This window comes from Lontra canadensis, unplaced genomic scaffold, assembly GCF_010015895.1.
Source record: "Lontra canadensis isolate GAN:19392208 unplaced genomic scaffold, GSC_riverotter_1.0 scaffold2, whole genome shotgun sequence".
NCBI classification, from domain to species: domain Eukaryota; kingdom Metazoa; phylum Chordata; class Mammalia; order Carnivora; family Mustelidae; genus Lontra; species Lontra canadensis.
The window spans coordinates 60,692,079-60,715,009 of NW_022630996.1; the positions used below are offsets into that span (position 1 = coordinate 60,692,079).

General features: G+C 44.5%; 2 protein-coding genes across 14 annotated transcripts in view; one reads left to right on the forward strand and one right to left on the reverse strand.

Annotated features, from left to right (window-relative positions):
• The window catches only part of PON1 (paraoxonase 1), a 30,905-nt gene extending 18,797 nt beyond the window's left edge, over positions 1-12,108 (forward strand). Inside the window, exons 8-9 of one of the 2 annotated variants that reach the window (XM_032874765.1) lie at positions 9,038-9,166; positions 11,684-12,108. In XM_032874765.1, the coding sequence (XP_032730656.1) occupies positions 9,038-9,166; positions 11,684-11,842 (288 nt within the window). In that variant the 3' untranslated portion in view covers positions 11,843-12,108. Of the gene's footprint in view, positions 1-9,037; positions 9,167-9,272; positions 9,390-11,683 lie in introns of those variants that run through there. The other variant, XM_032874776.1, reaches the window with a different exon arrangement.
• A 7,123-nt stretch (positions 12,109-19,231) lies between these two features.
• The window catches only part of PPP1R9A (protein phosphatase 1 regulatory subunit 9A), a 303,872-nt gene continuing 300,172 nt past the window's right edge, over positions 19,232-22,931 (reverse strand). For all 12 annotated transcript variants that reach the window (XM_032874822.1, XM_032874813.1, XM_032874796.1 and 9 more), the window contains 2 exons: positions 22,147-22,329; positions 19,232-20,777 (listed from right to left, as the gene is read on the reverse strand). In XM_032874822.1, coding sequence (XP_032730713.1) covers positions 20,568-20,777; positions 22,147-22,329 — 393 coding nt within the window. In that variant the 3' untranslated portion in view covers positions 19,232-20,567. The remainder of the gene's footprint in view (positions 20,778-22,146; positions 22,330-22,931) is intronic.

Genomic DNA, 22,931 nt, shown 5'->3' on the forward strand with positions numbered 1-22,931 from the left:
TATAAGTTTGCAGAGTGATAATTAGATTCTAATTGATTTGTGAAATTAAAAGTGAGCAAAAAAGGATTGTCTAATTGGAGCGGGTGAGAACCAATTTTTCACTTCTTTACTAAGAGTCAACAGCATCGTGTGTGTTTGTTGTTCACTTTTGTTCAGCGGCAGAGTGGGAAGGAGCAAGCCCAGTATCTCACCTATGAAACTTTGATTCTTTCTGCCCTAATGAATTCCCATTGCTTAGTTTCCTGTCCCTTCCTCTTTTTCTCCCTTCCTCCCGCTTTTCCCTCCCCCCTCCTTCCCCTTTCTCTCACCCTTTCATGTTTTCCTCCGTTGATGATACAGCCAAGAAATCACCTCAACTGGTAGTTCAGATGACAGCGCTCTCCACGATAGTTAAAAATCGTGTAAACATAATAAAAAACCCAGTAAAGTATCAAGGACTCCCAGCGGCCACTACACACCCCTGCCACCCCTCACTTCGCCCCCTTTGTCTCTGGCACTTCCCCCTGCTTGGTGTCCCTGCTCTGAGCTCACCAGGTGGGGACCCGCCTCAGGTGGGGCACTCGTTCCCTCTGCTGCGATCATCTTCCTCCGGTTCTCTGTGGCTCTCTTCTTCATATCCTTCCAGTTTCCGCTAGAATGTCACCTCAGCGAGGCCTTTCCTGGCTACCTCAACTCAACTTGCGACTCTGCTCGCCTATCTACACACACACTGCGAGTCTGCAACCACAGGGGCTTCCTGGTCCAGTCCGAGCCGCCCTCTTCCCCTGCCTCCACACACGGAGGGCAAGGAGAGGCCGAGAAGGAGGGAGGCCACTCCTCATTGCTCGGTGGCAGGTTTAATAAACAAGGGCCCTCAGCTGCTTGGCTTGTCTTGGGCGCTGCAAGAGGACTAGCTCTCCGCACCTGCCCACTGGAATCTTAAAAGTTTATATAGAGCACTTAATGGGGGTTCGGTCACATATACTGTCCAGAGGGGCCCAGCAACACCCTACTCCGTCATGGCCATGTCCCTGGAATGGCTTCCGCTGTGTGAACAGTGGGCAGAATGCGCATTCCAAGGACAGGGAAGGGGACGGGGCACCTTCAGTTGTCCAGGTTCAGCTGGAGGTTCAGCCAGAGGTCATGTCCTCCCAAGGACCTCCTCCAACATGCCATCCCTCGTGATAGCTCTTACGATCTCATACACCCAGATCTTGTGCAACATGTCCTGAGCAGTCAGCAATGGGGGCGGGGGCGTCCACTGGCACGGAGGCAGTGAAGTTAGTGCGTTTGTGCAAGGGAACACACAAATTACTGCAGTGATTCCCCAAATCAATGACAATTTTTTTTTCATCCAAGAGCCCCATGACCCGAACCACTGATTTATTAAGTCCCCCAAGCTGAGGTCAGATCGCTCCAGGCGTTCACTTGTGTCCTCATGTGATTTAATAGAGACAACACTCTGGCACACTCACCAGGTGTGAACGCACAGAATTCTGTTTGGATAATGGCAAAGAGTGGTAAGTAGTGTTCGAGGCCATCCGGTTTTGGAGGACAGCTTTTGTTATTAGAGATATTTCAGTGTTCGGTAAGGACAGGCTCTGCTGGCTCTCACTTAAGGCTTACTGGATGAGTTTGGCCAGGGCTTTGCCAGTCTCGGGCGATGGCCTTGGACCTCTTTGGTAGTTGTCTTGGCTGTTGCCTTGGGCGTTGTTTAAAACACGTTGGGCATGCTACTGCTGTGTAGACCAAGTCACTCTGTTTTGAGGACACTAGAGCCTCCTTGGAAATATGCCCTCCCACTGGGGCCCTGGGGTGGCTACTCTTTTTATGCATCTTTTCTCTGTATCTCCTAAAGGGTATGTTGCCAGAGCTTGTATCCAAGCTAGGACATGGCTTCCTGATTGCCAGGGGGTGTCAGCCCTGCCTGAGCTGGGATGTGGAAGACAGTGGGGACCTCCTCAAGTCCCTGCAGGTCAAATGTTTTCCACATATCCTGACTCTGCCAGAGCTTATTCCCATCATCCACCCCCTGGCTTGCCACTGTTCCAGCTGTAGGATTAATCCCTTTACAACAGTCCAAAGATCAATGCAAAGGGTTAAGGGTCAGGGATCAGGAGTGACCACCAGCCAAACCGCCGGAGTTCAGCCCAGGGGCCGCTGCGGATTCTTCCTGCTTCCATCCAGATGGTGTCAGTGTTGGGCCGAAGAGCAACTCCGGTTTGGGGGAGGAAGGGATGGATTCCCGGGACTAGATCCATCCCCCACTCCCTCTCTACAAGCTGCAAGGACTGCCATGGAAAGAGGGGGAGAGGGCAATGCGTCTCCTTCTCTACCAAGCCTAGTAGTGCCTGTGTTTCTGGAGAGAGTGGGCAGGTGGGCAGGGTGCTCCCGCGCCGCGGATCGGAAGGTAGTCAACGTCAGGGTTTGAACCATGGCAGAGATGCGTGGATGGAATGTAGTCCCAACCCACCCCTTGATAGGAAAGGAAGTTCTTACTTTGATGCCCTCTTCCTTCCTGAGAGCACCCTCACCCCTCACTCCGGAGCAGTGCTGCATATATGGCTAAGACCTCTTGCTCTAGGGGGTGTATGGAGTTTCTATCCCCTCTGGGACCAAAAGCTAGGGGTACTCTGTCCTCCTGTTATCCCCACACAGTGCCCAACCCTTCTGGAGTCGCAGACACATCAAACTCAAAAAGCAGCCCTGCTTGTAAGATGCCTAGGGCTGTAATCTCCTTCACTAGTATGCTTGCTTTCTCCAAGGGGACCTGCCGCCCTGGTCCCCAGTCCCACACATGTCCTTTCTTTATCAGTCTGTATCAGAGACAGAGACACCATGCCAGATGGGGAATGAAAGTCCTCCAAAACCCCCAAATCCCTACAAAGGTTTGCACCGCTTTCAAGTCCTTGGGGCTTGTTAAGCTTATGCCTTATCAATCACAGATTCTGGAACTTGTGTCTTGCCCAACCACATGACTCGCAAACGCCTGTGGCTGTTCCTGGGCCTTGAGTTTTCTGTGGGATCATCTACTGTTCCAGGAAAGCCTGCAGAATGTCCTGCGGCGTGTTCTTGGATACTGTCTCCTATCTCTTTATGCCCCCAAGCAATTTATGTTGTTTAACAGTTACCATTTTCTGAAGGGGCTGCAGGTGTACTGGTTCGTGGTGCGTGTTTCCCCTCAGCACTGGTCTGATTACCGGAATCCGGGGTCAGAACTCCCTGAGAGAGGTTTGCAGTTCCATCTTGTAGGACGTCAATGCCCCGTAGATTCTCTGGTATTGCACTGAGAAGAACCTCATATTCCTGGGATAATAGGGAGGAACACTAAATCGGTCAAAGCCTTCTTAACCGTAACCATTTACTCTCTGTAATCACTGATGGTGCTGAAAACTGAGGGTCATCATGGGTCAGAGTGCATTTGGATCCAGCATCCACCAGAGCTCCTAGAGGACCAGCAAACAGCGAGTTCAACTTGACGCCTCTGATCATCTCCACCTGCCCGCACCTGGAGGCAGTCCTGGCCTGTCTCTATACCTGGGTTAGGGAGGCACCCACCCCAAATAGCACTGTTTTCCTGAGGCTCCTGCTGGAGCAGGTAGGGTTTCAGGGACAGTAAGGGGCAGAAGGAACAGGTCTGAATTGTTGTTCAAGTTTTGTGGCTTTCCGCCAGCCAGTGAACACAGTGTTGGGTTGTCAGTTTCTCTGTTCTGGGGAGGTCCCTGCAGCAAGGAGGTTAAACCACATTTGTTTCTGGGTTATTTTTACTGGACCTTTACAGCTGACTGGGAAAGCCGTTAGGTTTTATGGGGGAGCTCTCTGTCTCAGGTGTTTCCCACATCCTGTACCAGTCCCAGGATTTGTCAGTTTTCCCTAAATTGACAACAGATTGCCCAGCACTATAGATATCTTTTTTTTTTTTTTAAGATTTTATTTATTTATTTGACAGACAGAGATCACAAGTAGGCAGAGAGAGAGAGAGAGAGAGGGAAGCAGACTCTCTGCTGAGCAGAGAGCCTGATGCGGGGCTCGATCCCAGGACCCTGAGATCATGACCCGAGCCGAAGGCAGAAGCTTTAACCCACTGAGCCACCCAGGCGCCCTGCACTATAGATATCTTGTCCCACCGCTGGCCGCTGCATGGACATGGGGGTACCATAACAGGTGTCGGTGGTGGACTGGGGTACAGAATGTTTCATTCTTGCTGAGAACATGGCCTGATGAGGACCTTCACAGCCAGGGGCAGAGATTGCCTGTCTCATTCCCAGCTCCCAATGGGTTGTTGGACCTCCTCTCTAGATTTTCAGGGCTCCACATGCTCAGGGAGGGGCCCTCATTGGGCCAAACCTCCCTGCAGGCTAGGATAATCCAGTCTAGAAGAGAGTGGTACTTTGAACCTCTGAGTGTTATGCAGGTGCGGCGGGGGGCCGAGTGTGTGGTGATGTCACTTATTTTCTCTGCTTCCTGCCCAGAGAAATGCCATCTCCCCCACATCCCATAAATGTACTAACCACACTGGAATACTTGCTCTGGCCTTTTGCTGGAACGTGGCAGCTGTATCAATAAACTCAGCGGAAGTACATTCTCTCTTCATGAACGTTTCCTCCATTGGAGGCTGCCCTGCTGGCTGGGGTCATCGTAGTGCTTTTGCTTTCCTTTGTCCCCGGGGTTGGACAGCATGGGGCGTTTTGTTCCCTTCACAGCAACTTCTTCGCTCTCCCCATTTTCCCAGGCGTTCCACCTCTTAGCTTCCCAGTCAGACCTTGTCACAGCATTCGGACCTTAATTCTCAGCAGCTGGGGCTTTGCAAAATGGCATGCAAGGTCTTCAGCTGATGATTTGTTCTCTCCCTTTGTCGGCCAGCCCCAAAGCTACAGAGTAGCGAGCACCCACATATCCTTCTCTAACTGCTTCTCACTTTCTTTTTTTTTTTTTTAATTTAATGTATTTGTTCAATAGTGGACACATTAACTTCAGGTGTACAACATAGTGATTGGAGAACTCTTACACAACTCCATACTCATCACAAGTGTCATCACCGTCTGTCACCACTGTCACCATACAATGGTATTACAGCATTATTGACTATATTTTCATCTGTCACTTAGTTATTTTAACCTGCAGTTTATACCTCTTCGTCTCCTTCAGCTATTTTGCTATCCCCCCACAGCCTTCGCCTCTGGCAACCCCCAGTTTATTCTCTGTACAGTTTCCTTTGTTTCTTTGTTCATCTGTTCAGTTTTTTTAGATTTCACAGATCAGTGAAATCATATGGTATTTGACTTTCTCTGTCTGACTTATTTCACTTAGCATGATTTCCTCTAAGTTAAGCCATGTTTTTACAAATGGTGAGATCTCATTCCACTGGATGTGATCAGTGGGCACTGGCAGGGATCGGTGAGCTCATGGTAGTCCTTAGGGATTGGCCATGGGGTCACCCTTCCCCACACATAGGCTAATGGCCAACTCGGCGTTTCCTCCAAGGATACCTCCTTCCTAGAGCCCATTTCTTTGGTATCCTCCTGGCTGGCTCACCGATTATTAGCTTGCAGTATGGGGAGCTTCCTGGGTGCAATCTGAAACTGGTCTCTTGTCCCCATACACGGGGAGGGCAAGGAGAGATCAAAAAAGAAGGCAGACCATTCCGATTGCTGGGTGGCAGGTTTAATAAATAAGAGAAATAACATATGAGGCTTGTCTTGGGCAGCTGTGGGACAAGTAGATCTCCACACCCTCCTACCAGAATCTTAAAATTTTACGTAGAGGTCTTAACTGGATTCAGCCACACACACTGTCCAGATGGTCTCAATAACATGTTACTCTCTCAAGGCTATGTCCTTGGAACAGCTCCCACTGTGGAAACAGTGGGCAGAATGTATATCCCAAAGACAGGGGAGGGGTCAAGGAACCTCCAAATGCTTGGGTCCAGCTTGAGGATCAACTGGTGGTCACGTCCTCTTGATGACCTCCTCCAACACACACACACACACACACACACACACACACACACCTTTTCTTCTGATGGCTTTAAATTCCCTTCAACATTCATTACTAATATTACATATTTTACTTACATTTGTAAGTGAAATGCTATATATTTTATTTATCCTATCATCCGTCCCTTCCACTAGGGTTTAAGTACCAGAAGGACAGGGTGTTTTCTCTTTGTTCCTGAAAGTGTTCCCAACAGGTAGTAGGCACTCAACAAAGACTTGTTCAGTTAATACGATGGGGCTGGGTACGCTTCAGGTGTTTAACGTCCACCTCCATCGATTATGATCTGATCTGAAGGTTTGGGTCAGAAGAAGTAAAAACACAAAGGAGAGGAAAGAGGAAGTAGCAGGAAAATGGATCTGGGTGAAGGTAGTCCCCTGTCCCTTACAAACAGGACCTGGCTCTCTTGCCGCAGCCACCTCCAGCCCGAGGCGCCGTCACCAGGCCCTGTGGGGCTGTTCCCATCAGGACATGCGATGTGCCGTCGTGACAGGCTTCACTGCGGGAAAATGAGCTCAAAGCAGCATCCAACGTGGCATCATGTTTGACATTAAAAATCATCGGTGTGGCCAATTTGGTATTAGTGGAAGTAAAATGGAATTTCACACACTCCTACTGGCTGACGGAATGAAAATGAATGGTGGTTGTAACAATAGTTACTTTTGTAAATTGAAAGTTAATTTTATAAGACTGGAGCCCCATCCAATATATATTCAACACAGAAGGGTAAAGACGCTGATCCTGCCAAGGACTTATTTGACATTTGGCTTCCACTTTTGGCAACAGGTAAGGCCCCATCTGCTGACGTAACAATTCAGTTGAGTCTACCCCTGTGACTGTAATGTCTTTTTTTTCTTTTGAAGGAACGGGTTAATCAAGACGAGTTAATTCATTAATACTTGGAGCATCAGGAAATTTGATAAATGAACTGAGACTGATCTTAGAATTTGAGATGAGATGTGGGTGGGTTTATGTCCTGTCAAAATGTGGTATGCACATACAATGGAATATTATTCAGCCTTAAAAAGGAATGCAGTCCTAATACATGCCCCCACATGGATGGAACTTTGAGGATCTCATGCTAAGTGAAGTAAGCCAGACATGAAAGGACAAATATTGTGTGATTCCACTTATATGAGGTCCTAGAATAAGCAAATTCATAGACAAAAATTGGAATAGGGGTCACCAGGGGCTCACGGAGGTAGGAATGGGGAGATATTGGGTACAGAGTTTCTGTTTGGGATGATGAAAGTTTCTGGAAATGGTAGGGGGGTAATGCTTACAAAACCATGTGAGTGTACAAATGCCACTGAATTTTACCTTTAAAGTGGTTAAAATGACACATTTCATGTTATGTGTATTTCACCACAATAAAATAATCCCCTCCTCCATAAAACGAGAAAAAAAATTCCAGGACACAGCCAGTGAATTAGTCCCACTTCAGTGCTTTCCCGTTCTCTAAAAATTGGGATACTTGTTAACAGAGGACACAGTTTTTTGCAATGACAATCATTTATTCAGTGTCCTTTATCAAGAAATGTACCATCTTCCACTTGGCTTTGTGGAAGCTTGAAATGTGTCCATTGCGTGCATTGTAGTGAGTGAGTTTTGCTGGGAATTAGAGATTTGCAAGACAGGAGTTAGTTGCTGGGCCCAAAAGGGGCTCCCTGCGGGACTGTCAGCTCCTCCTGGGCAGGAGACAGACCTGCCACTTACCAGTACCCGCTCTCCGGGAGCTGAGCTGCTTCCAGAGCACATAGTGGGAACTCAGTAATCGTGTGTCAAATGAACAGGGACCCCGGGCTTGGGTGTCCTTCTATTCTCTCACCCCAGCTCACATCTCTGGAGGCTTTCAACTGCCATGCAGTTCAGAAATCAACAGCTACCCCTCCCAAAGCTAGCAAACAGCACAGAGCCCTGAGACACACATTTTCCTCGTCTAAAGAAAATGGCGGGATCTGCGTAGATTGTCTGACACTGTGATGGATGGGCGTTTGCGGGGGCAGAGAAGGCCTGGGGCTGATTCTGGCCAGAGGATGTCTGTTTGGCTGCCTCCTTTGGCTGACCTGGCCTGTCTCCAGGGAAAGAATGGATGATGGCTCTGGAGGAGGCTCTGCTGGGAGGCTTGGCCCCTGCAGCCCCATCATGGACTTGGGGGGAGAGGTCTCATTTAGAGCAGGAAGCCCAGGGCAGGGCGGCACTGGTTTGCCGCAGCTACCCGCCCACACTCTGGCCTCTGCAATGAGTCACCAGCAGCTATTACATGGTCTCTGGGCACTGAGGTGTCCTGGCCTCTGTTTGAGGTACACGGTAGATATTACTTCTCCAACGGAGAGCTGGAGGTAAACAAATAGATGTGATTTCTCCCCAGTAGAAGGCAGCCAAGATGATGAATGGTGGAATTAAGAATCATTGGTATTATTTATGATCCTGGTACAAAGCCTCGATAGCAATCTGTGCAGTCATCACATGCTTGCGACTTATATTTAGAAAATAAACAGCAGAAGAACAGGGAGTTGAATAACATCAGAAAACCAAAGAAGAAACTTTTCCCCTACTCCATGGCAAAAATTAGACCCTGGGTGATCATTTCTTCTCTGACTGCACAGCCTATGATTTAGCCATTAAAGAAGAGCCTACATTTCATCAATGGGCTCATCCAAAATGAATCCATATTTCCTGGTTGTTTTCTGAATGCTTATAAAAATATCATTTGCACATGTTTTTGTAGAAGGAACTCTTTTATGCAGCACTTAAAACTTTTTCTTAGGTTTATGCACAGATGTTAGTCCAGATGATTTCCTCTGACTTCTAACAGTCTTGCTTGCCATTTCTGCATTTTCCCCTTCCCTCCTCTGTCCTGGAAACTGATGAAATGCTAATATAGATGGAAAGCCAGAGGAACTCTCTGAGCGATATTGAAATGCGGTAGAATTGTGTTCTGGAACCAGCAGTGTGGAGACCGAGGAGAACAAGATGATAGCTTCCCCTGAGAGATTGTTCCGTCACCTCTCAATTGTTTCCACTTTCTGTCCTTCCTTCTCTCCCTGTTTTAACCTGGAAGTCCCTGGACCTTAACACACTCGTGGATAACATATCCGTGGATCCTGTGACAGGGGACCTTTGGGTTGGATGCCATCCCAATGGCATGAAGATCTTCTTCTATGATCCGGAGAATCCTCCCGCATCAGAGGTTAGTTTGAAAAATGAATCAGATTGGTGACCTTATTCCCCGCTGTTTCTCGGTTGGAAACATAAATCTCAATTACGTGTGCAAATATAAGGAGAGACGAGGATAGATGATCCAAATGATGAGAGATAAAAAGGAGTTTGACTTTGGGAGGAATTTTAGTCATAATCTAGGCAGGAAACAGATGGTACATTTAAATTGGGTAATTTGAGGAGATTTAATAAGGGTCTTGTATACAAAGGTGTGGGCACACGTAGGGAAATGAAAGGAAGATAATGCATTACCCCAGAGCTAGTGCAGGAGGCAGGAAATGGTTACCAGAAAGTCGAATGAGAGCAGAGCTGAGTGTGGAGAGGGTCCCCTGAGGGGAACCTGGCCTCTGGTTGGGGGACATAGACAACCAGTGGGGACCCTGCAGGGAGGAAGCCTGGAACAAACACTCTACCTCCCATTCAGTTATCCCACTCCCCTGCTGCTGCTGCTCCTGGGCTGACCCTGAGCCAGAGCTGGGGGGCAAAGGAAACTTCATCATAGTAGGCTTTCGTGAGAGTCTCGGCAGAGTGGAGGGCTGGGTGAGGGGAGCCAGCGCAAGACTGGAGTCCCTATCTTTACTTCAGTGATGAGTTTTTTAACTTGGGAATTCAAAATAGTTTAAAAAACAGAATGGACTGCAGGTCTAATCATTTGTTTGTAGCTTGCCTTTCCTTTTAATCCCCTCTTCCCTTGTGTCAGTATATGCGCAAGTTCACACAATGCTCCAGGCCTGATGTCCATATGGCCGTCCTCTCCAAACCTTCCCTGCAGAATGGGAAGATCTGGAACTTGCTGGAATTATTTTGGTTTAAAAGACCTTTCCTTCTATCTTAGTTATAGCACCCAAAGACCCCATTCATCTTCATGGTCTTAACTCAGCGGACTATTTTGGCTGTGCAAACAAGAATTTTGAGACGCGCTTTGCCATAGGAATTTGAACATTTCTGTGACTCATCTGGGGTTTTCTGTTTTGAGTTTTTCAGTACGTGTTATACATGTTATTTATGTTAAATAACCGATACCGTTTTTGACATCGTTTACGGCTATGTCTTCTTTTTAAAGTTTAGTTTGAAGAATCTAAGAAGCCTCATTTCCACCCACTGAAAAAAACTTTTTCTTTTTAAAGCCCATGTCTCGGGGCGCCTGGGTGGCTTAGTGGTTTAAGCCTCTGCCTTTGGCTCAGGTCATGGTCCCAGGGTCCTGGGATCGAGCCCCGCATCAGGCTCTCTGCTCAGCGGGGAGCCTGCTTCCCCGGCTCTCTCTGCCTGCCTCTGTGCCTACTTGTGAACTCTCTCTGTCAAATAAATAAATATAATCTTTAAAAAAAAAAAATGAAATCTGAAAAAAAAAATAAATAAATAAAGCCCATGTCTCTTAGATTAAATAACCCCCAAACTAAATGTGGATTTCCAATTACTTTATGGCCCTTCATACCTTTTCTCTCCAGGCTTACAGGACAATCGTGATTATATTTAATGGCAATCCTTTGTGCCTTTTCCTGGTTCTTAGCTATTAGGATGGCTGTGTGGTATGTTTAACAGAATTGGGGAAGTGTATGCTGTGGAATGTTCACTGTGAGGAACAGAGCAGAATGTTAGATTCTAATTTGTTCTTGCTTGTTAGCTCATCTGGTGAACTTAGGTCATTTGCTATAGCATGGACTTGGTTTGCTGTTCTGGAAAAAGTGCTTCCTTTCTAATGATGGATTTGGTAAGGAATAGCAAAAAGCAGTAACAATCCATTACCTAATGCACTGTCCCACGGAAGAGTGCCTGACTTTTATTAGAAAGAGGCTTACTTAAGTCAAGGTGCCCCATCACCTATTTCCCAGTTAAGTAACTACTATGTCTGTCTTTTGGGCTGGCTGTTTTACTTTTTTTTTTTTTTTTTTTTAAAGATTTATTTATTTTAGAGAGAGGAGAGTGCACGCACTAGTGGGCGGGGAGGGGCAGGAAGAAAGAATCTTCCAGCAGACTCCCCACTGAGCACATTGCCCCCACACTGGGTTCCATGAAATCAGGACCTGAGCCAAAAACCAAGAGTGTGAAGCTTAAAGGACTGAGTCGCTCATGTGCTGCGACTGGGGCTGGCTGTTTTAAAAAGGTCCTTTTAAATGCTCCCATTAACCCTTTATATATAGGCACTGGCCCTCCTAGTCTGCCATATTTGGTGTTTTTGTATGTAAGCATCCTTTCTTCCAGAAACTGTATTTTATCCTAAAGGCTTAAAAATGTTAAGAAGTTAAGAGTTGAAAAGAAACTTAAGGGGAGCCTGGGTGTCTCAGTGGGTTAAAGCCTCTGCCTTCAGCTCAGGTCATGATCTCAGGGTCCTGGGATCCAGCCCTGGGTCAGACTCGTGCTTCCCCCTCTCACTCTGCCTGCCTCTCTGCCTACTTACGATCTCTCTGTCAAATAAATAAATAAAAATCTTCAAAAAAAAAAAAAAGAAAAAGAAAAAAATAGTAAGCTAATGCTCCTTTTTTGATAGGTGATCCGAATCCAGGACATTTTAACAGAAGAGCCCAAAGTTACACAGGTTTATGCTGAAAATGGTACAATGTTGCAAGGAAGTACGGTGGCCTCTGTGTACAAAGGGAAGCTGCTGGTTGGCACCGTGTTCCACAGAGCTCTCTACTGCGAGCTCTAGCAGGTCGATCTGCCCCCGTGTCATGCACACCGTGAGCCCACCATTTCAGCGGCTTGTTGCATCTCCAGGGCCACGGTGATCTTGTCTGAACCGTGAACACTGACTCTCCATTTGCACATCGGGAAGGATGACAGTGCTGTTTACCTGGAAACAGAATCAGTGCATAAGGCTTTTTAAAGTACAGTAACAAATCAGTCTAGAAATACTCAAAAACTCCATTTACCAATAAAAATCCTATCAATAAAATGGCTACAGTTGCCGCATCAGTTGTCAGGCCTTAAACCATTTAACTGCGTGTGATCCAAATGTCCTTTCCCTAAAATGGGTGTGGCCTGGGGAGCCCATGACACTTGCTGCTGCCTTGCTGAATCTTGTTCAGGAGACAGAGGAGCCTAGTGATCTAATGAGTCGTCCCAGACGGCAGTCCTCAGGGGCTCTGGGTCACCTGCTGGGAAACTAGAGGTGACCTACGAAGTTTCCCTCGGCTCCAGGCATCCCTCCTTAGCAAAGCCATGGGACATACTGGCACAATCTGATTCCCATTTCCCTTTCGGTGTAGGACTTTTTCAGTAAATGGAAACCTAAATGACCCCCATTTCTCCTTTTACTCTCACTCAGCTCTCTGGTAGCGATGACATGTAGGAAAATCTTAACATTCTTGGGAGTGTCTGTGATCTCAGCATGAACTGTACATGTTAGTGGCTTTGCCCCATTGAAAAGAAGTTTGTTGGGGCACCTGGGTGGCTTAGTGGGTTAAGCCTCTGCCTTTGGCTCAGGTCATGATCCCAGCATCCTGGGATCGCCACCCCCCCAGCATCGGGCTCTCTGCTCAGCAGGGAGCCTGCCCCCCCCCCCGCCTGTCACTCTGCCTGCCACTCTGTCTACCTGTGATCTCTGTCAAATAAATAAATAAAATCTTAAAAATTAAAAAAAGAAAAAAAGAAAAGTGTGTTAGCTTCAGTGATTGAAGATGGACTGAAGCCCATAACCCATTCAGGTAAAGCTAAATGCCCCCGAAGACAGTACTGTTGTTACAAGTGGTGGTGGGGCTGGTTTTTGTTGTTGCTGTTGTTGGTATTTTTAAGTAAGCTCCCTACCTAGTGTGGAGCCCAACATGGGGCTTGAACTCATGACCCTGAGACTGAGATCCAGCCTGAGATCAAGAGTCAGAAGCTTAGCTGACTGAGCCACGTATGACACCCACTGCCCACCCCCTCAACCAGGTTTTTTGTTTTGTTTGTTTTCTTATTGTAACTTGCAGGGAAGGCTCACAAGAAAACAGTAGAAAGGCAAACAAAAAAATTAAAAAGTCAACAATCTTGGCCTATCTTCTGAGGGATGTGATTAGGAAGAAGAGATTACTTTTGTCACTTTCTTATTAAAGCTGGTATGAAAAGGTTACTTGTTTTTGTCTGTCTCTTTTGAAAGTATGGCTTCCAGGCCAGATGAGTTCTTTGGGATGCTAAGGCAGTCACATTAGAAACAAAGATCTTCCAAGGCACTTGCCATGATGACGTCAGGTCTGGCATTTTGGGGAAAACGGTCTGCTGATAAATTGAGAACTGTCAACATCTTAAGGCTACTAACTTAAAGTAATAAATGGGAACATTTTGTTTGGATCAAAAAACACTTTCCTCATATCAGATTAGAGTTGTTTTAGTCATCATTTCAGGGAGCATATCATATGCCCTAGGAGCGCTCAATTACTCAGTGACGCTGTTCACAGCTCTTGAAGTTGGATTTTCTCAAATATTGTCTTGAAACTATCGATGGCTGTTGGGCTTATGTTGAAAAAGCCCCCATATTTCCTTTAAAAAGAGTTGCTTGATCTCATCAATGAAACAACTATATTCTGTTCCCTCTTGTTCTTGACAGAGTAAGCAAATTCTGCCCCCAACCCACCCAACAGAAAAAGCAGGCAAGCTATTCAGTTTGACATAGCATATGCTTACAGCCAGTCAAAAAGGGATACACGCTTCCCCTCAGCAAGGGGTTTCATAACACACTCCGAGGAAGAGAAAAACCAGCTTATTTCATTTATTTTTTGGTGAAGGTTTAGTCACAGATCAATTATGGCTCATGTGTGTGTGAGAGAGACAGAGACAGAGAGAGAGAGGGAGAGAAACTGATATCCTTCATTTGCTGTATTCGAGTCTTCAGAACATTTAAAGTTTTGGAAATAAAATTGCCACCAAGAACCCTGTCCCATGGGCCGGCCTGCCCTGAGCTTGCCCTGTGCTGTGTGAGGCCCGCTGTTGACTGTGTTTGTCACAGAGCCTGGCCGGGCTGACAGGTACTGGAAACATGCCGTGGGAACCGGAAGGCGGATGAGGAAGCTTCTAGTGGAACACCTTCTACTTTATACCCAGTTCCCTAACTGTGCTTTCATATTAATGCTAGCTGCCAATTTACACTTTGCTGGGGCTAAAACTCATTTTTTAGTTTCACTTCCCTGGAAAACGTGCACTCTGCTCTTGCTTGATAGATGCATTTTGACAGTTAATAGAGGTTTACCCAGTCAGGGCTTGTTTTAGTTGAAGGTGAAAATGGAAGAGGGGAGAAAAACCCAAACCAAAAACCAGCCTACTCCGACAGATGTCTGTATTTCTCTTTTTATTGCATTCGTTGTCTAACAACAATAATACTCATTGGCAAGAAATTTATTTACACTGACAAATTAAATTTAATCACAGGTATTTTTAGATTGGTCAGAAAACAGAGGATCATTGTGATAGCTTGCTTCAAATTCCTCTGAAAACCAAAGAGTAAGAAATGTCGCTTGAAACAGAACAATCTAGAGAAGTACATATTAACCAAGCACAAGAGAACAATTCAGACGTGGCACTATTGTCTCTTCCATGCAAATGATCAGACACCGAAATGTACAAATTAAAAGTTTCAGATAACATGCTATCCATACTTATTGGACTTAAAAAGTTTTTCAAACAACTCTTTTCCTTTAGTGATACATAAAGAAAAGTTAAAATAAATCAACTTCTTACGATGGAACATAATTCATTCTCTCTTGTTTCTTTTTCCAGCTGGCCAGGTTTGTTAAGTGATACGTAGCAGGCGTGCTTGTGGTTTAATCACACCACCATTAAAAAATACAAAAGCAGTAGGGGCGACCATAAATTATATTAAGGAAAACATATATAGATAAAGATAGATAATTTGAGGGGTTTCACAAAACACTAACTAAATCTGATGTTGTTGGGAGGTGTGATCTAGCTGGAGTGCCTATTAGTTCCCACTTTTCAAGTTAATTTAACTCTTCGTGGCCAATTGTTCTTTCACGGGTGAAAGATTTAAATCCTTTAAAGAAAACCTGGGTGTGTGGATACAACAGCTGAAAGCAAGAGAAGTGGACACCTTCCAACAACATACTCAAGCTCACAGCCGCTCGCATCGTTGTTTGGCACTGACCTAACCATGCCGTCACTCCACAGAAGAAGTAAATAAATGATCACGTGATGGCAACAGGGCCACCAGAGAGCCAGCAGGTAGTGACTGAAGCATCACAGCTACCAAGTAGGTCACTGGGGAGCACGAGTGAATGCACAAGAACACACGTGCAATTTTTAGCCAAGGAAACTGCGGTCCGCAGTTGAAAATGCCCAAAGCTGCATAAATTTCTGAGGTTCGACTCAGCAATGTGCAATCTTGACATCAAAGCATTAACCAAACATTTGAAGAAACTTTATCTTACTAAAATACCAAGTATCTAATAAATCAATTTTACCAAAATATATAAACATGTAGAAGGATAAGTGCATTTAGTAGAAATACTTATATTAAAAAAATCTCTGAAAATCTTATGAGTCATTCAATGTACACACACACACACACAAAGTGGCAATAAGGCTATGATTACTGCTTGGGGTCTAACCGACATGCCCAAGTTCCATATACAATATATGTATTTTTTATGCAGTGTCATTGCGGAGTGTGTGTGCGTGTAAGGTGGGAATATATTCACACATATGTAGTTCTGTACATCTACACACGCAGCATGCACGTTATCGAGAAGTTGCCTCTGGTTCTCTTAGGCATTACGTCCTATTCGTTCTCGAATCTCTAGCAGTTTTGGGGTTGGGGTAGGGCCAAGGACTGGAAATCATCCCGTTTCCGTCCTTCCCCTGTCCGTAGGTCCAGAAGCAGGTCACATGCTGTGATTGGTCCACACCGCGTACGTACGTGAGCTTCAAGTCAGAACCATTCCCTCGACACAGCCACACAGACGCTCGCACAGAAGCACTGAAGACCCTCTGTTTGCCCTAAGTAGAACTTGAACCTTTTATTTTGGAAAGTAGATTCTGTAAGCTTTCTCTTTGCCCTCTGGCTTCCTGGTGGGATCAAGTCTGCACTGCTACTCTAAATTGTTCAAATACTACTGGTGTACTGTCTAGTAGGATTCCCCCCCCAGTGGTTTGGACCAAGACTAAATTTCCTGAGACTTTAAATACCTAAGACAAATATAAAAACAAAAATCTGCCTACATACCCAGGCTGTTATTCAGGAATGAGCCACGGAAACACATTCATATTTCTTATACCATGGCTTTCTTTTGAAAATTGACTCCCCAACCCCATTATCAGAAGGAAAACAATTCTAGTGGAAAATATGCACATTTTATTCCTGGACCTCATCCTTCAATGCTTAGCTTCAGAATAGTAGAAGGGTAGGTCCTTGATTAAAGATAAATTTGAAAAGCTGTTTTTAAAAACCCTGGGCTTTTCTTTTTCATTTTACCTTTCCTTCAGAAAGCACTGAGGACATAGCACTAAGTAGGTGATGGGAACTGTAGTGACCACTCTCCACCAGACTGAAATGCCCCTCACCAGGGTTCTACTGGGACAGAAAATGTAGTGGTTCAAATTGAATTTGGTAATTCTTAAATATGTCAATGTAATGAGGAGCTACAACACCCCCAAAGTATAAACAGTTCTTTTAGAATCGTTGGGACCTCTCCCTTTAGACTCTTCAAACATTGGGTTTCTGCTCTTGAAGCTCCGTCTATATAATCTTTAACATAAATGAGTTAGATCATCCATGTAAATGCAATTTTTTATTTACCTTTTAAAATATAATTTTAAAGCACATGTTAATCCTATTACACCAACAACCTAGACAGAATTCTTTGTCCTCAGCAAAAAAAACCATAAAGGTTAATTAAGGTCCTAGATCCAACAACCTGTGACTGTTTTTGTAGCTCAGGCCTGGGGGCAGCTTATGATTTCGGGCCAGGGATGACATAGGATGAAAGGCAGCAGCAAGGGTTAATTGGGTTCCTCCTCTGTCCTCTTGGCACTTTGTTGGCAACAACAACAAAGAAGCCCAGAGGAGGTGGTCCCATGTCATGCCCCTTGAAAGCTAAATTTGGAATGAGCACTAGCACTCTGCCATCACGAACCACTGTGGGTTAAAAATACTTCCGTGATGTGGAGGGCTGGAAACCTCAACTAAAGGAGGATAACGTAGAATGAGTTTTACTGTCATGAAGTTAATGGTGGACTTCATCAATGTGCCCAAATGGACAAAATTAGGTTCCTGCCCTAATGAAGCACTCTGAAGTACACTTCAGATTCAGGCAAAAAAAAAAAAAAAAAAAAAAAAAAAAGAAGAAGAAGAAGAAAAAAACTATTACATAGATTGTGAGTCACTTTAAGGGAGGTGGTCTTAAATCAAGTAATCTGTTATAAAAACTAAAGTCCTGTAATGGAAAACTCTGTCCCGGACATTCACGCTCCCTGTCTACAGTTTGACCTCACCACACACTCCCTACCCCCCAAAGCATTACCTATATCCCAAAACAGTTTGGCTATTGTTAGAGTCATACTGAGCTGTCACTGAAGGAATATCGTTCATAGCAACCAGGTATTCCCTTTCCATTCATTTTCTGATAAATAAAAAAACTGCAAAGTTCTTACAGTTCATGAAGCAACAAGTCTATGTTAAACTGTAGGGACATCGAAAACCACTAGCATTAGAGTAGGAGTTGTTGAAGACACTGGAACCTCAATTAGGCATCATGCACTAGAGTCAAGAAAAGAAATAATATGAAAACAAAATCTTCGTAAGTTCTGAGGTCCTGCACTTTGTTTTCATACTCTTTGATCAATCAGTTACAGGTCATCCTTGGCTGGACAGTGAAATCAAGTGCCTTTTACAATTTCAGCAGTTTTAAGTAGTAATATTAAAATAACTCATAAGGACCTAAAATGACTGTAACTTAACTTAAAAATCAAAATACTTATAATACAAACTATGTGATTTGAGGAAGAAGGATTTGATTTATAATATTTTCAGTTGGTCATTGGTCTAAACATTGGAAGCGTACAAATAAAGTTCAAGAACAATACTTATAAAACGTTTAAAGAAATGCGATATACTAGAGATCATAAATTATGTGCAGAGACTGAGACTTATAGACATTTCCAGTATGTACAGCCATTTTCAAATATTACCAGAGTGTAAACATCACTTAAGATAATCATCCTCTATTTCCATTCCTAAAATGAATACAGAGAAAGACTTCCAGTGTGATCCAGATCACTTTTTTTCCCCCGAAGATAAGCAAAAATGGCAAAAAATTTACAATAGCAAGCACTAGTATTACCAGATTTTGACTAATTTAGTCTTTTAGTATTAGAAAAGATCTGCTGAATTTTGTAGTTCATGAATAGTGATTCCTTGTTTCTCAGGATAGTAATAAATAGCAAAGCACCACACATCTCAAATATTGATAGATTATCCAGTATGGCAGTTTCATTATCATACAGCAAATGAAGATAGAAAGACATACATAGCGACTCCGATCATTGTAAAACACAATGTTACTTTATGTCAATGTTTCTGAGCATTGAATGAATGATCTATACTAGGGACAATAGGATCAAAGTAGAACAAACAATACTCTGTTACCAAAAAGGAAACAGGCCTTAAGGAGAAACAGGATTATAAGTTTCTAGTGTAGCCAATTCCAGATTTCAGATATTCAGCAAGCCAAAAAAAAAAAAAAAATATATATATATATATATATATATATATATATATATATATAAATTTTTTAAAAAGTCACAATGTCCAAAATACAAGTTGGTGCTAGATGGGCAGGGCCCCCTTTACATTATCTGTTACCTGGAACCTTCAAAGGCCTTCCCCAAGCTCTGTGTATACGACCTGTCCAGTGTATGGTACAGACAAAGACCCCCCCTACCATGTAGTAAAAGGAAGTAAAATACTAGCTGAAGATTTGTCTGGCCTCAACTCTCAATCTGCAACTCGTCCCTTCCCTTGGAAAATGGATGACCTCATTTTTACAGCCAACGCAGAACCGGAAACACGAGCATAAAAAGCAAAACAACAACAACAAACAATAACTGATCATTGGAAGTGTCTCAAGATGAGTTTATTTTCTCCTCCTTCTGCCCTAGTCTCTTCTGCTTGAATTAGTTGGATGAAATGCTGAAATCCTTCATATACTGGCTTTAAAATCAGCATAACTGTCTCCGCTGGTAGACTGTCTCCTGTGAACTCTCTTAAACAAACTTTACCTGTAACATGGAAATCTCTAAAGAATGAAAGAGAACGGCTCAGAAAAACCATTCAAAACATCTATAAAATCTGTCAGCTCTCCTTTATGGGAACATTCTGTGTGCTCAATAAAATTGCTTCTCTGGTTGAGTGTTACTCACATCTAAATTTTCTCTAACTGGTATTTCTATTTTTCTTAAAAGTACATTTGTTAAAACACTAACTGAGCCCACTTGGGAAATCTTAAGTAGAAAATATGTGACAAGTTCCTGATTGTGTCACAGTCAGGCTGAAGACTAGCCAGAATGTTCCCGAGGAGAGGAAACCTGAAAATGTTGGTTTCCTTAAAAATCAATTTCCTGTTCAACTTGTTGGGAAATAAAGGAACTACATTATGTGTGTCTGTGTCGCTGAACTACTGAACACACAGCAGGAGCAAAGTAAACAATGGATCCCAACATCCTGGGGCTGTGTTAACCTCTGATTTTTTCCTTTGTTCGGCTCGATCTGGAGGACAAATGTTACCCTCAGAACCCTGAGGTAATACCCACATCCACATTCTGAAGGCTTCTGCTTCCTTCTGGGGTTAACAAATCATGAATTCTTTTCTCTCTTTCGGATGCCCAGCAAACAGAAGAGCTTGCTTGCTTTTTGCCACCGGATATAATTATGTGGCCTGGCACCTGTGTTTCTACAGTGGGGTTGTCTCACTGTCCAGACACAAACACTGTCCACACACTGGAGCAGATTCTGGAGCCCTGATCTCACAGTAGAGTGAGGCTCTTGGCCATGCAGATACAAGCCACTGCTCAGTTTCAGGATTCCCAGACTGAAAAGTCATGGTGCTCCGAGACACACCATGCTTTTCCTCGGCAGGGTGACACCGATTCCCCCAGGGACACCACCCACCCAATGCAACACAAGAGGGTGGTAAGCAAGAGAAGAGAGAAACACAGCTATTTTGCATCTTTCACAAACGAGACCCTTGGTTTGGTAATAAACAAAGGTGGCTTGGGATTATTTCAGGAGGCGAAAATTAAAAGTGTATTCTATTATTGCAGAAAATGCAGGTATGCCACACGCGGTTCCCCACTTGGCTTAGAGCACATTACCCCTGCCATCAGTTCCTTCGTCCCCGGGAGGAGAGCAGGGCGGGAAGAGGGGAGAGCTGTCTGGGAGGGGGTGTGCGTTACTGCTCGCCAGCACCCTCTGACACAGCGGTCATCTTTTCTGTCTTTTTAGACTTCCTCTGCATCTGCTCTTGCTCCTTCCTCCTCAGCTTTTCTCTTTGTTTTTCCATCTTCTCTTGAGCCTTCCGAGCCTTCTCGAGAGATACCTTCATTTCCTTGAGTTTTTTTTTGATCACGGCTCGGTCCTGGGATGACGTCATTCCCAGAGCCTAGGAAGGAAATACATAAACAAACTGAACTTGAAAGCCAGTGACCTCTCTGCCTAGGAGGAGGCTGATATCACAATGTGTTCAGACTCAAAAACTGATTTAAACATAATCAAAGAGGTAAAAACCTAGAAAAAGCTGCTTACATTTGCCAAAAATCTCCACACTTAGGGGCTAAGCTTTATTTGCCCTTTGAAGTGCAGCACAGCACACCTTAAATCCTATTAAATACATGCTTGCCAAACTGGTAACTAATGGGTGAAGGAATTTTAAAAGGCGGGGGGGGGCACAATTCTGTTTCTCCAACCTTTGGGCCATAGACATTTACAGGCAAGAGTATCGCTAAACTTGTCAATATTTTTAAAAGCTAGGAGTGGCACCTGCTGCCATAGAGGGCCCCAAGAAGGGTAGGGAGAACTGAAGTGGCTTCCTTTTTGCCAATGCAGTCACTTACAATGAGGACCAAAAATGTCTTTGGGGCCAGAATGTTCATGTCAGCATGACTAGCCATTCTCTCCCTGTAGGCAGACCTATAAAGGATTCCTGTTAATGAGGAGGTTGCTTAGTGAGCTTAGAATTCAGAATAAGGGGAGTTGGTCGCATACTCTAAATGTTTCCTGACCTTCAGAATCAACAGCGGGATGCATCCATCTCCCCAACAGGGACAGCCTTGTCAATGGGGCCTTCATAATCACAGACCATTGATTGATCTTTAACCTTTTTAAGACTGTCAGGAGATACTCATCTGCCCTTCAGCCCAACAGGGGGCTGAGGTTGGGGGTGGGGAGCCCAATGTAAGCTCTTTTTGTCCTTTTTCCACAGGGGTGGGTCCCCACCCACTCCCCACAGTCTCTGAAAGGGATGGACTGGACAGGTGAAATGAGAGTGGGATGGAGCAGGAGAGACATGGCCTGCACGTACTTGGGGAAGAAAGTTCTAAGGAGACTATCGTCCCACTTTTGGAGAGGTGTGCAGGAAGGAGCAGGGGTGGAGAAGAAATGAATAAAGAAGGAAAGATTCATGGATCTAGGTCTTCACTCTCATGTGATGAGAGAGTCCACATTGGCCATTATTACAACTCCTACCACACAGGAAGTCAACAGACTTCTTTCGTGGACCACATGTCTGGGTAGAAGCAATGGAGTGAGGCCCTCGCTCTCCTACTCAGCAGCATTCTGTTTGATTCGGAATCTCGACAGACTTTCCGAAACTTCGTTTACTGCTCAGAAATGATGCAATGTCCTTTCTGCCGACCAATGATGAGAATTCCCTCTCAGATAGGCAGGACACTCTTGTCTCATGGAAACATTTCAGGTGCCACGAGCAACACAACTGACACCTGGTAACCTCACACAGAGATAGAATTCTTTACCTTAAGTTTATTTCCATCCAACTGCAGGAGTTGCTCGCCAGTGACGTTTTGGGCACTGAATTCAGATACATACTGCTCCAGGTTTAGGCTCATTAGCCAGTGGGAAACCTGCTGCACGCTCCATTCATGGACCGCCCGACTCTGACACTGACTGTGTTTGGGAGACTGTCCATCATCAAGGATCTGAGGTAGGAATGTTATGCAGGGTTGTTAAAGGACCAAAAAGCTACGGCTCACCAAGGCCTATTATGCTATCAAAAGGAATTTCTTGCCTACTAGAGCCACATTTATCTTTATGCCATCAAATGAATAATAAGTTAATGGTTGTAGTTGTGTGTGTACCACACATGCATAGTTATCACCTATATATATTTTTAGGTATTTGGAAATTTAAAAATTCCCCCAGATAAAGCAGCATTATTAACGTAGGATGTTTACTACCGGAAAATACACTCCAATGTTGCAAGCCTTTATATTAGAACACTTTGGAAAGAGTATGAGATGCGGAAAACAAGTATTTGATTCATCTCTATATGCAATGCATCACTCTGCATGTAGCCTCGGAGAAGACATTAGAGGTCTATAAAAATACATGTATAAATCTTGAGGTATCTTCCCCTCAGAAGAGGAAAGCCTTAAGTCCTCAAGCATTGTGAGAGGAAATTTCACAGCCAGGGTTTCATTCGAGCAGCAAGCAAACCCGTGAGGAAGGTGGGGCAGGTAATGTCCATAATGACTTTTAATAAATGAGTCAGGTGAGGCTCAGCCCGGAGCAGGGGAACGGG